Genomic DNA, 13122 nt, shown 5'->3' with positions numbered 1-13122 from the left:
AATACAAAATAAATGCTAAATTATATCACATTTTAGTTGCAATTTTGCAATCTTCCAAACCCAAAACAGATTTTTACAAAATTTAAAGAAATATTTGCGAAGACCATTTACAGTCAAGGCGTCTGAAAGCAATTAGGAATCAAAGGAGAAGAGGAATGCAGCAATATAATAATTAAGGTTTCTAATATGTAGAAACAGCTTAATGCTCTTGCTATATTTTAAGCAACCCAAATAACTAATTTCACAGGAGAATGCCTACCTATTATTGGTACTGGATGAACATATTGCAAAACAGATTTCCTCAAATAGCACATTTATTGTTTTGGATAAAGGTTTGAGCATCGACCCATCCTGATTCGTGGGTTGCAAATAATTTAGCCTTCCTGTGAGCAAACAATTCAATTAGCTCACAGAAACATTTACACGCACGAAACATTTACGATTCCAAATCAATTGCCAGTGTTATTAAATAGATTAAAGTATTTTTCAAACTAAATATTTTGCCACGTCTTTAATTAACAGACAATAGACAATAGGTGCAGGAGTAGGCCCTTCGGCCCTTCTAGCCAGCACTACCATTTAATGTGATCATGGCTGATCATTCACAATCAGTACCCCATTCCTGTCTTCTCCCCATATCCACTGACTCCGCTATCTTTAAGAGCTCTATCTAGCTCTCTCTTGAAAGTATCCAGAGAACTGGCCTCCACCGCCCTCTGAGGCAGAGAATTCCACAGTCTCACAACTCTCTGTGTGAAATGTGTTTCCCCGAATGGACTACCCCTTATTTCTAAACTGTGGCCCCTGGTTCTGGACGCGCCCAACATCGGGAACATGTTTCCTGCCTCTAGGGTGTCCAAACTCTTAATAATCTTATATGCTTCAATAAGATTCCCTCTCATCCTTCTAAATTCCAGAGTATACAAACCCAGCCGCTCCATTCTCTCAGCATATGACAGTCTCGCCATCCCGGGAATTAACCTTGTGAACCTACGCTGCACTCCCTCAATAGCAAGAATGTTCTTCCTCAAATTTGGAGACCAAAACTGCACACAATACTCCAGGTGTGGTCTCACTTGGGTCCTGTACAACTGCAAAAGGACCTCTTTACTCCTATACTTAACTCCTCTTGTTATGAAGGCCAACATGCCATTCGCTTTCTTCACTGCCTACTGTACCTGCATGCTTACTTTCATTGACTGATGAACAAGGACCCCCAGATCCCGTTGTACTTCCCCTTTTCCAAACTTGACACCATCTAGATAATAATCTACCTTCCTGTTTTTGCTACCAAAGTGGATAACCTCATATTTATCCACATTAAACTCCATCTGCCTTGCATCTGCCCACTCACCCAACCTGTCCAAGTCACCCTGCATTCTCATAGCATCCTCCTCACAGTTCACATTGCCACCCAGCTTTGTGTCATCTTAAGATTTGCTCATGTTACTTTGAATCCCCTCATCTAAATCATTGATGTATATTGTAAATAGCTGCAGTCTTAGCACCAAGCCTTGCGGTACCCCACTAGTCACTGCCTGCCATTTTGCAAGGGACCCGTTAATCCCTACTTTTTGTTTCCTGTCTGCCAACCAATTTTCTATCCATGTCAGCACCAATACCGTGTGCCTTAATTTTGCCCACTAATCTCCTATGTGGGACGTTATCAAATGCTTTCCGAAAGTCCAGGTACCCTCCATCCACTGGCTCTCCCTTGTCCATTTTCGTAGTTACATCATCAAAAAATTCCAGAAGATTAGTCAAGCATTCGTAAATAATTAATTTGGTGCAATTTTTCATAAATATCATAATTGTTGGTGATAGCATATCAAAGTGTGCCATCTTTGCTAGCTACCTTCTTATAATCCTTTATAGCATTGTCTTGCTCTGGTTTAGTTAGGGATGCCAATCGATTCTCCCTGCGCGTGTAGGAACTTGTTCGACTCAACAAACGATCACTGCAAATGTCTGTCGAGATATTTGATGATCCAGAATCCAACCTGAAAGCAAAAGCAGTCCAAAATCCACAATTAAGCTGTATAACTGCCATATTAAACACATCAAATCAAATCCCTGTTAATGATCCAAAACAATACACCCCTGACTCAGATCGCAAAAGGACTGTTTTTACTTGGAGGCTAAGTGTCAATAGAGTATACATCGACACTTCATAATTATTCCATTATTTAATGATAAATTAAATACTTATCAGATCTGTACAATTTCTTCATAAAATGCAAGCAAATATGGTATTATTAACAGGGTAGTTTTCAGTTAATCCGAAAATTATTACGTGTCAAGAAAATTTAAGACATTTTGACATGCTTTCTCCTGAACTAAATGTTAACATAAAACTTAAAACAACGATTGAAATTGTTCACGTCCAAATATTTTTGCCGTTTCTCCCACAAAACGGTGCATGAATATTTTGGCAATGCCAAAGACCAAGGTTAACTATTTTTCCTTTAAAGTTAGCTAATTTTGAAAGAAGTATCGTATACAACACTAAAAAATGGATGGACAGAATGTTACAGTATTTGCAAGGTATGGAAATGTTCTTACCTGCTGAGACGATCAGGCTGCAAAATTAAAACAAAATTGTTTAGTATATTAATGAGACAATTTAAAGTTTTGCTGATGAATTAGGATTTTGGCATGAAATTAAATCAGCATCACAATAGAGCAGATTTTCAATCCGAACCCACAAATACTGTGAGTAAAGAAAGTGAATATGAACCCCTCAAGAACAGAACACATCATCTGATTGTTAGAGACATAGCTCATTTGAAGCCTATCATGCTGGATCTTTAAACCCAAAGGAACTGCTAGCAGATGTGACAGATTATTGATGTTCAAAGTTTGGCACAGAAATACATCATGTGTCTGGAAACACTTGGTCAAATCAAGTTCTATTTGGGATTAGAGACATATGCAAAACAAAATGTTACACTATTTTTTTTTCCTCTGGATGAGGAAACGTACTATGCTAGCTCATGATTTGCATCCAACCAGGCTGAGGAAACAGCTGAATACACTACAAGTGGTACCTTTACAGATCAGGATTGAGGACTCTTTACCACCATGCAATTAATTAACAAATACATAACTTTACTCTCCAAATTAAGAGGATGTGCAACTCCAGTTAAGTAAAGTTCAAGTAAAGATATGTGAAAGTAAATTCAAATATATGTGGTATTTTATTAGGGACGAGAATTTTGAAATAGAATACATATTGCCAGTATTCCAAGGCTAATCACTTATTCTTCATGCTGCAATTAATGTCTGTGTACTGGTATTTCCTGTATCTGTCTCCGCTGAATAACCTTCAAAATACGTTCCAATCCAAAATTGGTTAAGTATTCTTGTAAAATGTTTTACACAACTGTCATACGCAGTCTTCAGTTTCTTGCATTATAGCATACTAATGATAATGTCTCCTTAAAATCTGTTTTTACCAAAAGCCCATTACCATCAATTAAAGCAAAGTCCAAAAACACGATACCAAAATATGCTTTCAATGAATACATAGTTTTATAAAGAACTTCATGTTTCATTTGCAATTTAAGGTTGTAAAGTGTACTTTTATTAAATGTATCTTATTTTCTGCTCTCATTATTAGCATTTGAATGGGAAGAGATGACCAAGATACTCATAACAACTGCTATTTGGAATTTAAGTATACCCTCCTTCATGAGAATAACGATAATATACTTCTCTAAAATTTACTACGGAGCAAAGACTCTCCAGAAAAATTGCACCTGGAAGGAGGAAAATATTTAGTCGAAGGATAATTTGACACATTATCAGATTATAGACAGTTACCATTTTACTAATTCACTATTGAAGCCCCTTCTGTTTTAGAAAAATTACATACTGGGACATGCTGCATATTAGAAATGAGGTCGAGGTTGGACGTTTAAAGTGGTGGTCAGGCGAAGAGGAAGAAAACACAAAAAGATCACATGCAATTTGTGCCCTTTTGAGAGTTTCCAAAAGGCACCAGTAAAAAAAAGTGAGAGATCACATTTAACATATCCCCAAACTTTAGTATCTTTATTTTTTTAATTGTGTTGGAGACCTCCGTATTCATTGTCAGTACTTTTGCTTTATTATTGCTTCTTATAGGGCTCTGTATACAATTCCTAAAACACCAAAACAAAAATCATACTGGGTCCATGTATTTGTGCTCAATAGAGGTCTCTTCCCAACTTCCCCTTCAATTAGTCAACTTGAACGCAAGGTGTTTGGAAAGCAGGAAACTACACCTGAAGATCACACCTTGATTATTTTAAAAAAGCAGGGAAGAAAATTTAGGCTGAAAGAAAGATTACATAAATCAAAAAAGAATGCAAGGTACTGAGAAAACTGCATAAAATGAAGCTGAATCTTTCCCTTTTTTTTAAAAAAAGGATTCACGGGGGATTTGTTTAAACAAAAGGTACACAAATCAGTTGCTAATCTGCTAATTTTGCTGAGTCATCTCATTAAATAACTAATTTCACAGTTCTCATATTTCAATTTTGAATGTGGAAAATAAGACTCTTATCAGGCTGGGTAATCGTGGAAAAAAGCTTCTGCTTAAATTCGGCCAGCTGTACTTCTTGTGGAAGGCTGAACAGCAGCTTCTTTTCTGTTAAAGGCTGCAAAAAGGCTTTTTGGCCATTTAGATGTCTTCCAGTGGTTCTTAACCTGGGGGTTGTTTGGGGCTTTACCGGGGGACAAGAAGGGGTCATAAATAACATATCCATTTGTTGAGCCCATTTTTAAGAACTTAACAAAGGTAGATCCCACATACAGTATTTTGTTCACGTATGCGCCTACGTATGCCAAAAAGGTTAAGAACCACTGCTTTAGACGGAGATGGATATTATTGGATTTGAATAAAAAGTTAAAAATGAATACATTTAAGATTTAACCAACAAAACATTTCAAATCAAGTATAAATATGTATGATATTCCACAGGCTCAATGACCTCATGTAAACAAAGTCATTAATCAGACACCAGCCCTCTCTGGCATAAATCTATTGGTTGGATGTGAAGTGCATCCAGAACTGCTCTTCATCAGGTCACTCCTCCACCACTGGATGCAATGGTGAATTCAGTTGTGGAGTGACAGTTTGTATCCGACCTTAAGAATGTTTCTAAGTCTATATATTATTCAAAGCTTAGAAGTTTGGATGAAAGTTAGATAAAGTTAGCAAATGGAAAATAGAAATCCATGTGTCTCGCTGGATAAATACTTACATAAGTGACGTCAGTAAAAAGATCAAAGCAGAAAAGACAAAATTAATTTATCTGTAATATCTTCTAAAAAGATCAGAGTTTCTCACAGTATTTCAAAATGTGCGTTTGTTTCATCAGCTAAATAGACCGGAATTATCCAGTTTTAATAAGTTAAAAAAGAGATCAAGTTTTCATTTGGTACTTTTATGAACCAATATGTGCATTTGTATTTATTATTATGAAGGACGGAAGTTGCCAATAGCTGACTGACTCACGCTTAATAATGAAAATAACCATCTTTCCAAATATTCCAATGGTTAAATTCAAGTATTACATCAGCACGTAATATATTGCCCAGTGACTTGACTTCACAGCCTTTGAAACCTCAAACAGTGGAATCAGGAGCCTTCAACATTGCTTCTGCGACATGAACTTATGTGTAAAAATTCACAATGCCGCTCATTAATGTGATACTTGGAGTCAGAGTCATACTGCATGGAAACAGGCCCTTTAGTCCAACTTGCCCACACCGACTAACATGCCCCATCTACACTAGTCCCACCTGCCTGCGTTAGACCCATTTCCTTCTAAACCGGTCTCATCCATAACTTGTACAAGCTTGACCTACATTGAGTTCCTTTGTCTAACGTAATATGTATCCAATTCAAATTGCAGCATCTAACTTTAACATTCAAAACACTACGCAGGAGGTTAAGTTCAAAATTACAAGGACTCAAAAACAGCAAATGGTTGAACAGAATTTTAGTTACTATTGTTTCCTGTCATTCTTTCCAGCAAGCTGTTTTAAGTTAAGCAATGGATTACAACACCTTTATCTATTCAAAAAATCTTTACAGCCGGTAATATGTACTGAATGCCACTGCTAGTTTAGTCTGGCGCAAAATGTTTACTCCAGGATGTGGGCATGTAATATACCCAGGTAGCTCCTGCAATGCTGGAGATCATAAGGAGTAGAATTAGGCCATTCGGCCCATCAAGTCTACTCTGCCATTCACTCATGCCTGTCTATCTCTCCCTCCTAACCCCATTCTCCTGCCCACTCCCAATAACCTCTGACACCTGAACTAATCAAGAATCTATCTATCTCTGCCATAAATATTCACTGACGTGGCCTCCACAGCCTTCTGTGGTAAAGAATTCCACTGACAGTCAAAGATCCTGACCGTCACATGCAATGTCTAGCTGACCAGCTAGATCAGAAAGATCACATGCTTGTCTTATAACTGATCCTAATGTATAGTTAAAATGTCAGAGCCCAATCCAACATTACTTCCTTAACAAATGAACAATCAATGCCACTAGAGGAATTTCAAAATGACTAACTGTATCTTGAAAGAAATGTTTTGGTTCAGTATTAATTTAATAAGCCCCAAGGATATAGGCGTACAAAGTGCTTCCATTTAGAGGGTAGCATTCAAAGTTGCACATTGTTCAAAAAGTACCTGTTTTTTTTTTAAAAAGGGAGCCACAAAAAATGTCTTCACTGACATGTTGATAAAGGAAAATGTAAGCATTATATGTACACGAAGGAACTACAGATGCTGGTTTAAATCAGATATACAAAATGTTGGAGCAACTCAGCAGTACAGGCAACTGGAGAGAAGGAATGGGTGACATTGAGTCAAAATCCGTCTTCAGCATTCTTGTTTGTTTCATAAATTTAGTCCAAGATACTTTGTGAAATACTGAACTGATTTATATTCTGAGTATAATCTTCCCGTGCGACCAGTGGTGAAGTTTCTTTGTCAGTAAAAGTAAAATTTCGGGAGTTTGCAACAAAACAATATTCCTTTTCCTGCCATCACAATCTCCTTTTCCTGACTCGTTCTCCTTCAACTCACACTATTACTAAATGAATGTTTAGAACAGCCCAGCTAAATCTCTATAAATATAGAGCTATTTTAAGACAAACTTGGATTGATGTAGGAAGGCACATTTCCTTCAATTGGACAATCTTCCCTTCTCCCACAGACGATGTAACTGAAGACAGATGCATCTTGTCCACCGCTGTAATCTCTGGTGCAAGGACCCACAAGAACAATTCGAATTTTTTTAAATTCTAGCCTGCAAACCAATGCAATATCCCTATATTTTCAGAACAAATATACTGTATTGCTAATGGCATCACTTAAAGCACGGTATAGCTGCTTGACAAAGGGTCTGCTCATTTTGATTGGTTAGATTAAGAAGCAAAAGGCATTTTCTCAAGCAAAGAGCTTCCCAGGCACTCTAGCATACTGGTTCATTGAGATTAAAACAAGATCCATTTTTGCCAACGTGGATGTGATATGCCAAATAATCTCCCTGTGCCATAAATATCTATGATTCAATGGATGTTCAGAATAAATACAGCTATTTAGTCTGTAATTTCAATTGAGCCAACTACATTTCTTTTAGATGGGCTTATTAATTTATTTAATGGAAAATAAATTGTGTAATTTCACATCTAAATGCAATCAGCTTTAAAAAAACATTATCTACTACCAAGATTCCTGAATTATAGGTTCACCACCAACTTTTTCCAGCACCCTTGGTTCCATAGCCTTTCTGGATTGTCTGTTTTGCCGGACCAGCAGATGTCACTACTTCCGGGAAGAGTCCAACGGTACCAGAATAGTCCACCTTGGCTGCCAGGTAGCCAAGATACTGGCCTGCAAAGACGGCTTCGAATGTAGTCTACGGGAACAGACCTGCTGACTCTGGCTGGGCTGAAGTTCCAGAGCTCTGGCTGCAGAGAGCAAAATTTGATGCACCGGTCGGTGCAGAAGACCCGATGAGGTTGAGATCGGCCGTCTCACCCGGCCTAGGTACCACATTTCTGGGTGGACTTCCTGGAGGATTTCAAGTGCGCTCTCATAAATTTGTCTGGATGAAAGGAGGTATTGGATCATCACTTGTCAGAAAATCGGTGGTGGACCTGTACTCAAAATAACAATCTGTTGGTTTCTTGCTCAAGAGTCAAGAGTGTTTAACTGTATCTGCGCTGAAACAGAACAGTGAAGCTCATCCTGGTAACCTACTCTAAAATACAACTGGTCAGTATGGTATCAAAAATATTGATTATGGTATAGAAATACCAAATATCAAGTGAACCAATGTAAATTGCTTCCAAAATCTTATGGTGATTTACCTTAAACAATGTGAGGGCTACTCCAAAGCAATCAAACTCTGCTTTTTTTATATCTTTAACACCTTCAATACTTGCGAAAGCCATCACACTGCCCTGCCTGTCAAGTTATCAGTGGCAAAAGGAGTGTGTAATTGTGTAATTACATAATTGTGTAAGAGGGGAGAATGTTTAGGATAAAATCTTTCTATATGCAGAATAGAATATGAAATAACATCAACAATAAAACCTCGGCTTTTATAAATAAATACTGTATGCCGATTGTGAATGATAACTTCAGAAAGCATAATTCTACCAAATAGTTTGAAGAAGTTGTGCCACACCAAATTATCTTAGTTCAAAGAATACTTTTGCCATTGTCATTGCATAATTTAATATCCTTAAATTCATAATATTTCTAAGTTTAGAGTTTCTCGAAGAAAAAAAAAATCAACAGCCAAGTTCGAGGTTTCAAAAGAGACAGTGCTCCTCTCTTCCCAGTCCGATAAATTACCAGCACATTGATGTGCTGAGTGTCCTTAGGCCATCTCAAAAGCACTTAGTAGGCAATCAAGTATTTTGAAATGTAGTTACTAATGCAGTGTTGGAAGCATGGAAAATATTCTGCACTATGGCGATAATGGCCAGAAAGATTGATTTAAATTTTTTTTAAAAAGTAGTCCATTGAGGTAATAGTTTGTTTGGCTAATATGGATGGCTCCCATGTTCTTTGAAATAACTTCATTTGCATTCATCTGAAAACATCAGTCAAGTGCCTGGAAGGTGGCATCTCTGACAGTAGAGCACTTCCTCAGTAGTGCGCTGGATGGAATGTGCCAGCTGAGAATTTTGCATTCGGGTCTCGGGAGTTGAACTTGAACTTACGCATTTGTTTTAGAGGCAAGAGTACTTCCGACTAATGGGCCTGTCCCACTTAGGTGATTTTTCAGCCTACTGCTGGCGACTGAAAAACCGGGAACAGGAACGGCGACTGTCAGAACGGAACACACACACAAACACATCGCAAAGGCAGGGGCCAGGGCAAAGGGGGGGGGGGGGGGGGGGGGGAGGGAGCGCTGTCTGATATTCACACGGTGCAAAGCCAAGGTGATACAGACACACACAGCGATGAACAGGAAGGTTGGCACTTTAATTAAGACGGCTAGCACAATGTACGGTAAGTCCTTTAAAGAGGGGGGGGGGGGGGGGGGTTGGAGGGGAGATGGGGGGGGGGGGGGGGGGGAAGAAAGAAAGAGGGGAGACAACTTTTAATAAGCCAGATATACACCGCTTTGAAGTTCGGGGGACATTTAACATTACCGGTCGGTTATCCTTGGTTCTGAAAACTCATGCTTACGTTTTTTCCCCACAATGAGCCAATGAAAATGAATGGTCAGCAAAGGTGATTAACTAAAGGGCTTGTCCCACTTGGGCATCATTTGTGCGTCACGCAGATGGCGCTCGAAGATTTTGTACATCCCAAAACCCTGGGGCGTCGCGCACAACGTGCATCACTGCCTACATCACCATACACCATGCACGCATCACGTGCACGTCATGACACGCGCGCCGTGATGCGTAAATGATGTTGCGTAAATGGAGAGCAAATCACGCCCAAGTGGGACAGGCCCTTTAAACTACTCACGACTACCTACAACTACATGGTTACCGCACTACAACTGTATCTACGACTACAGGATTATCGATTACCTCCATGGCGACCAATTGTTGGTCGCAGAAAATTTTTCATGTTGAAAAATTTGCGGCGACATTACTCGTCTTGTTCCCAGAATGCGAGAACTCCTCACGACCATGAAAGAGACTCACCAGAGACCACCAGCGAACATGTGGCAAGCTCAAGAGTCTCCTGTACTCGCCTAAAAAGTCGCATTTGTGGGACAGGCCCATAAGCCACCTGTAAACTGAAATAGACTTACGCAAATTAATTTTAATATTTAAACTTTATTTCTGACTACACATGTTTTTTTTGTTGCTTAGATAATAGAATTAAATAAATAGAACCTAATAAATCTGAATTAATATTTATAATTCTCAAACTCACAGCAGCAGGTTAAGAGGCAGTATTAATGTTAGTAACCACACGAAAATCAAACGTTATTGGCCAGTTTTATTTAAGAGTGAATTTTTTAGGTCGGAAGGACTGTTCGCATTGGATGTGTTTTTTAAAAATAAAATCCAAACTCAACAAGCACAATAATTTTAATCACCCCAATGTATCCTTAATTCTATGTTATGAAAAATTAATTTAAAATTAAAACATTAAAACAGACCACAAAAATGAAAGACAAAATGTGAATTAGGTAATGAGTAGGGGATAGGAAAAGGAAAGTGAAAGAGGAAAAGGAAAGCGAAAGGAAAAAAGGAAGTCACAGAAAAAGTTTTTTTTGTGCTGCACCACAATTGTACACACACTCAAATATAAACTGAATGTTTACTACTGACAAGTTAGAAATTGGAAGAGTATCTCTGCACATTGGACAAAGACATCCAGGAGTGGCAGCAATAACCATCATGGCTAGGTAGTCCTTCAGCATCCTTATTCCTGAATGAAATGAGGAACTGGCACTGCAAATGTCACGTCGTAAGGCACAAGGTGACCAAGATAAACCCAAGCAAGTGTTAAAGGAAGAAAACAATTAGGAAATGCGAATGCAAGCTAAAGTACTACCCACGGATGAAAGATTGCTTCACAGCAGAATTTAAAAACTACGGTTATTATAATACATAAAAATGTAAACACTTAAGATATTTCAATGTACCCTCCTTAGCTACTTATTTTTCTTCATTTTGTGTGGCTGTTAGCAAACATTTTAGTTCAATCTGAAATTCAATTTTTAATTATCTAGGTGCTTTTAAAACAGATGTTATTTTTGTAGATCAAATGTAAGTAAGTTTCATTGAACACCAAATATATTCCTGCCTAAACTGATAAAACATGATATTTAAATCTACTATGAATAAACTGTTCAAGCACAGTTACTGATGTATTACTGAGCATATGCATGAAAGGAAATTAAGAATTGTGATTCTGCAAACGAGTCACTGAATTTCACCAAGTATATTTTTTCATGGATCCATTTTAAAAGCAAAAAGCGTTCAAGCGCGCAACCAACAAATCCAATGGTTTCGAAGTGGTCTTTTGATCAAAAATTTGTTAAGATTTGCAATTATGTCAAGCCAAGTATCTCCAGCAAGTTTTCCCCTCATTTCCAACCTACTCAAAAAGTTAACCAGCACTGTGCCTATTGCACTTACAGCTGTTTCTAATTATGACATCAATGTTCCACAAAAACCTCCCAGAAACTGTCCCTGTATATGCTTAAGGAGGCCACCCAATTAGAACTGACATTAAATAAATCTGTTTGCAATAAACTTCATTATTTTCCTTTGGATTGTTCACCTATTAGCCACCCTGCTGTATTTAAAATGCCGATTAATAACCATTACCGAGGTGAAACCTTTGGGGATGCATATACGTGTCAGTGCCAATTACTGGAAAGGAAAACATGAGCTCAGACTTGTCCGAATGAAACAGTAAACAGAACCATATAAAAACCGGACTTACAAAACACAGGATAGCAGACAAAATCCCTGCATTTGATTGTTATATTATTTAACTCCATCTAACAATTCAGTCCGTTTGACAAAATCAAGTCGCGAGCAGGCTGTAAACAATCATTGTTTAAGATAGTGGGAAAAGCCGGCAGCATGTTTTTAATTCAACGTGGATCTTTACGAGAACATAATCAGTCTAAATTATCTGAAACATCCAAATATACTAACAATATGCAACTATTTAATTCTCCATAACCATAAATAGAACACAGTTTGCTTAAAGACCAAGTGTGACAGATATTTCAAGGTTCTTTTACCAACCAATGGTTTATCTGTTGCACATTCACTGTCACTTTCTTACTGTACCAGAGCACTCCAGTGAAAGACAATGGTTTGCTTACTCGAAATGTCTTGCTTGTGGGTGAAGGTGCGCAAGGTGGTGTCTCTGGCTGTGTTTTTCTGCTTCTCGTCAGGTCCTTACTCCTAGAATATAGCGCTGACATAGTTAACCAAATCCAAGATATCCGCTTCTGATCAGTACAGTGATAGTGTTCACTTTGCTGAGCAAGTCTCCTCTGTGCTCTAACACGCTGCCTTCAGAACTGGTTGGTACTGTATCCAAAACTGAAATGCATACGTTTTTCTTTACAACATTGCAAGCTGACAGGCAAAATGAAAATAAGACCGTTAGATGAAAATTGTTGGTCCTCAAGTTAAATTTTGTTCTTCTTCAGTTTCACCAAGAGTTCAGCGCATTTGAAAAAAAAAAAGATGAAAGCGACAAACAAAATCCTAAAGGACTGTCTTTCAAAATATTGCAGCTGCAGGAAAATAGTTTCAATTTACCTGAACTGTGTCACATGAAGACTAAATTGAGATAAATATCAAAGCACAATTTTTCATTTTGAGACTCTGCACACATCAAGGACTGCAGCAACTCTCGATGATGTACGAACACAGTAACTTCTGTTTTGTACTTATTGCCTTAGCTGGACTGCTTCAAGCACTGCTTTCTTTTGACATTCCAATTTTTTTTTTTCTGACTTGAAAAGGAATGCTGGAGTGAAGCCAAAGGCACCATTTGGTTTCAGATGGGATTTAAGTTTTTTTTTCCTCTGAGGAAGAAACTCCTTAAAAGTTCCTTACATACATATAGGATCAATAGTTTTAACAAGGAAGTCACTGGTTCAGAAG

The 13122-nt window shown here is 38.0% G+C and overlaps 1 protein-coding gene across 3 annotated transcripts in view; it reads right to left on the bottom strand.

The window, feature by feature from the left end:
* The window catches only part of LOC129708645 (protein phosphatase 1 regulatory subunit 12A-like), a 171374-nt gene that overhangs the window by 20877 nt on the left and 137375 nt on the right, over positions 1-13122 (bottom strand). For 2 of the 3 annotated variants that reach the window (XM_055654530.1, XM_055654531.1), the window contains 2 exons: positions 2563-2579; positions 1856-2000 (listed from right to left, as the gene is read on the bottom strand). In XM_055654530.1, coding sequence (XP_055510505.1) covers positions 1856-2000; positions 2563-2579 — 162 coding nt within the window. Of the gene's footprint in view, positions 1-1855; positions 2001-2562; positions 2580-12329; positions 12743-13122 lie in introns of those variants that run through there. The other variant, XM_055654532.1, reaches the window with a different exon arrangement.

Source organism: Leucoraja erinacea, chromosome 24 (assembly GCF_028641065.1).
Source record: "Leucoraja erinacea ecotype New England chromosome 24, Leri_hhj_1, whole genome shotgun sequence".
Lineage (NCBI taxonomy): Eukaryota > Metazoa > Chordata > Chondrichthyes > Rajiformes > Rajidae > Leucoraja > Leucoraja erinaceus.
Note: the sequence above shows the minus strand (reverse complement) of the source record. Positions and strands in the feature narration are given on the sequence as shown.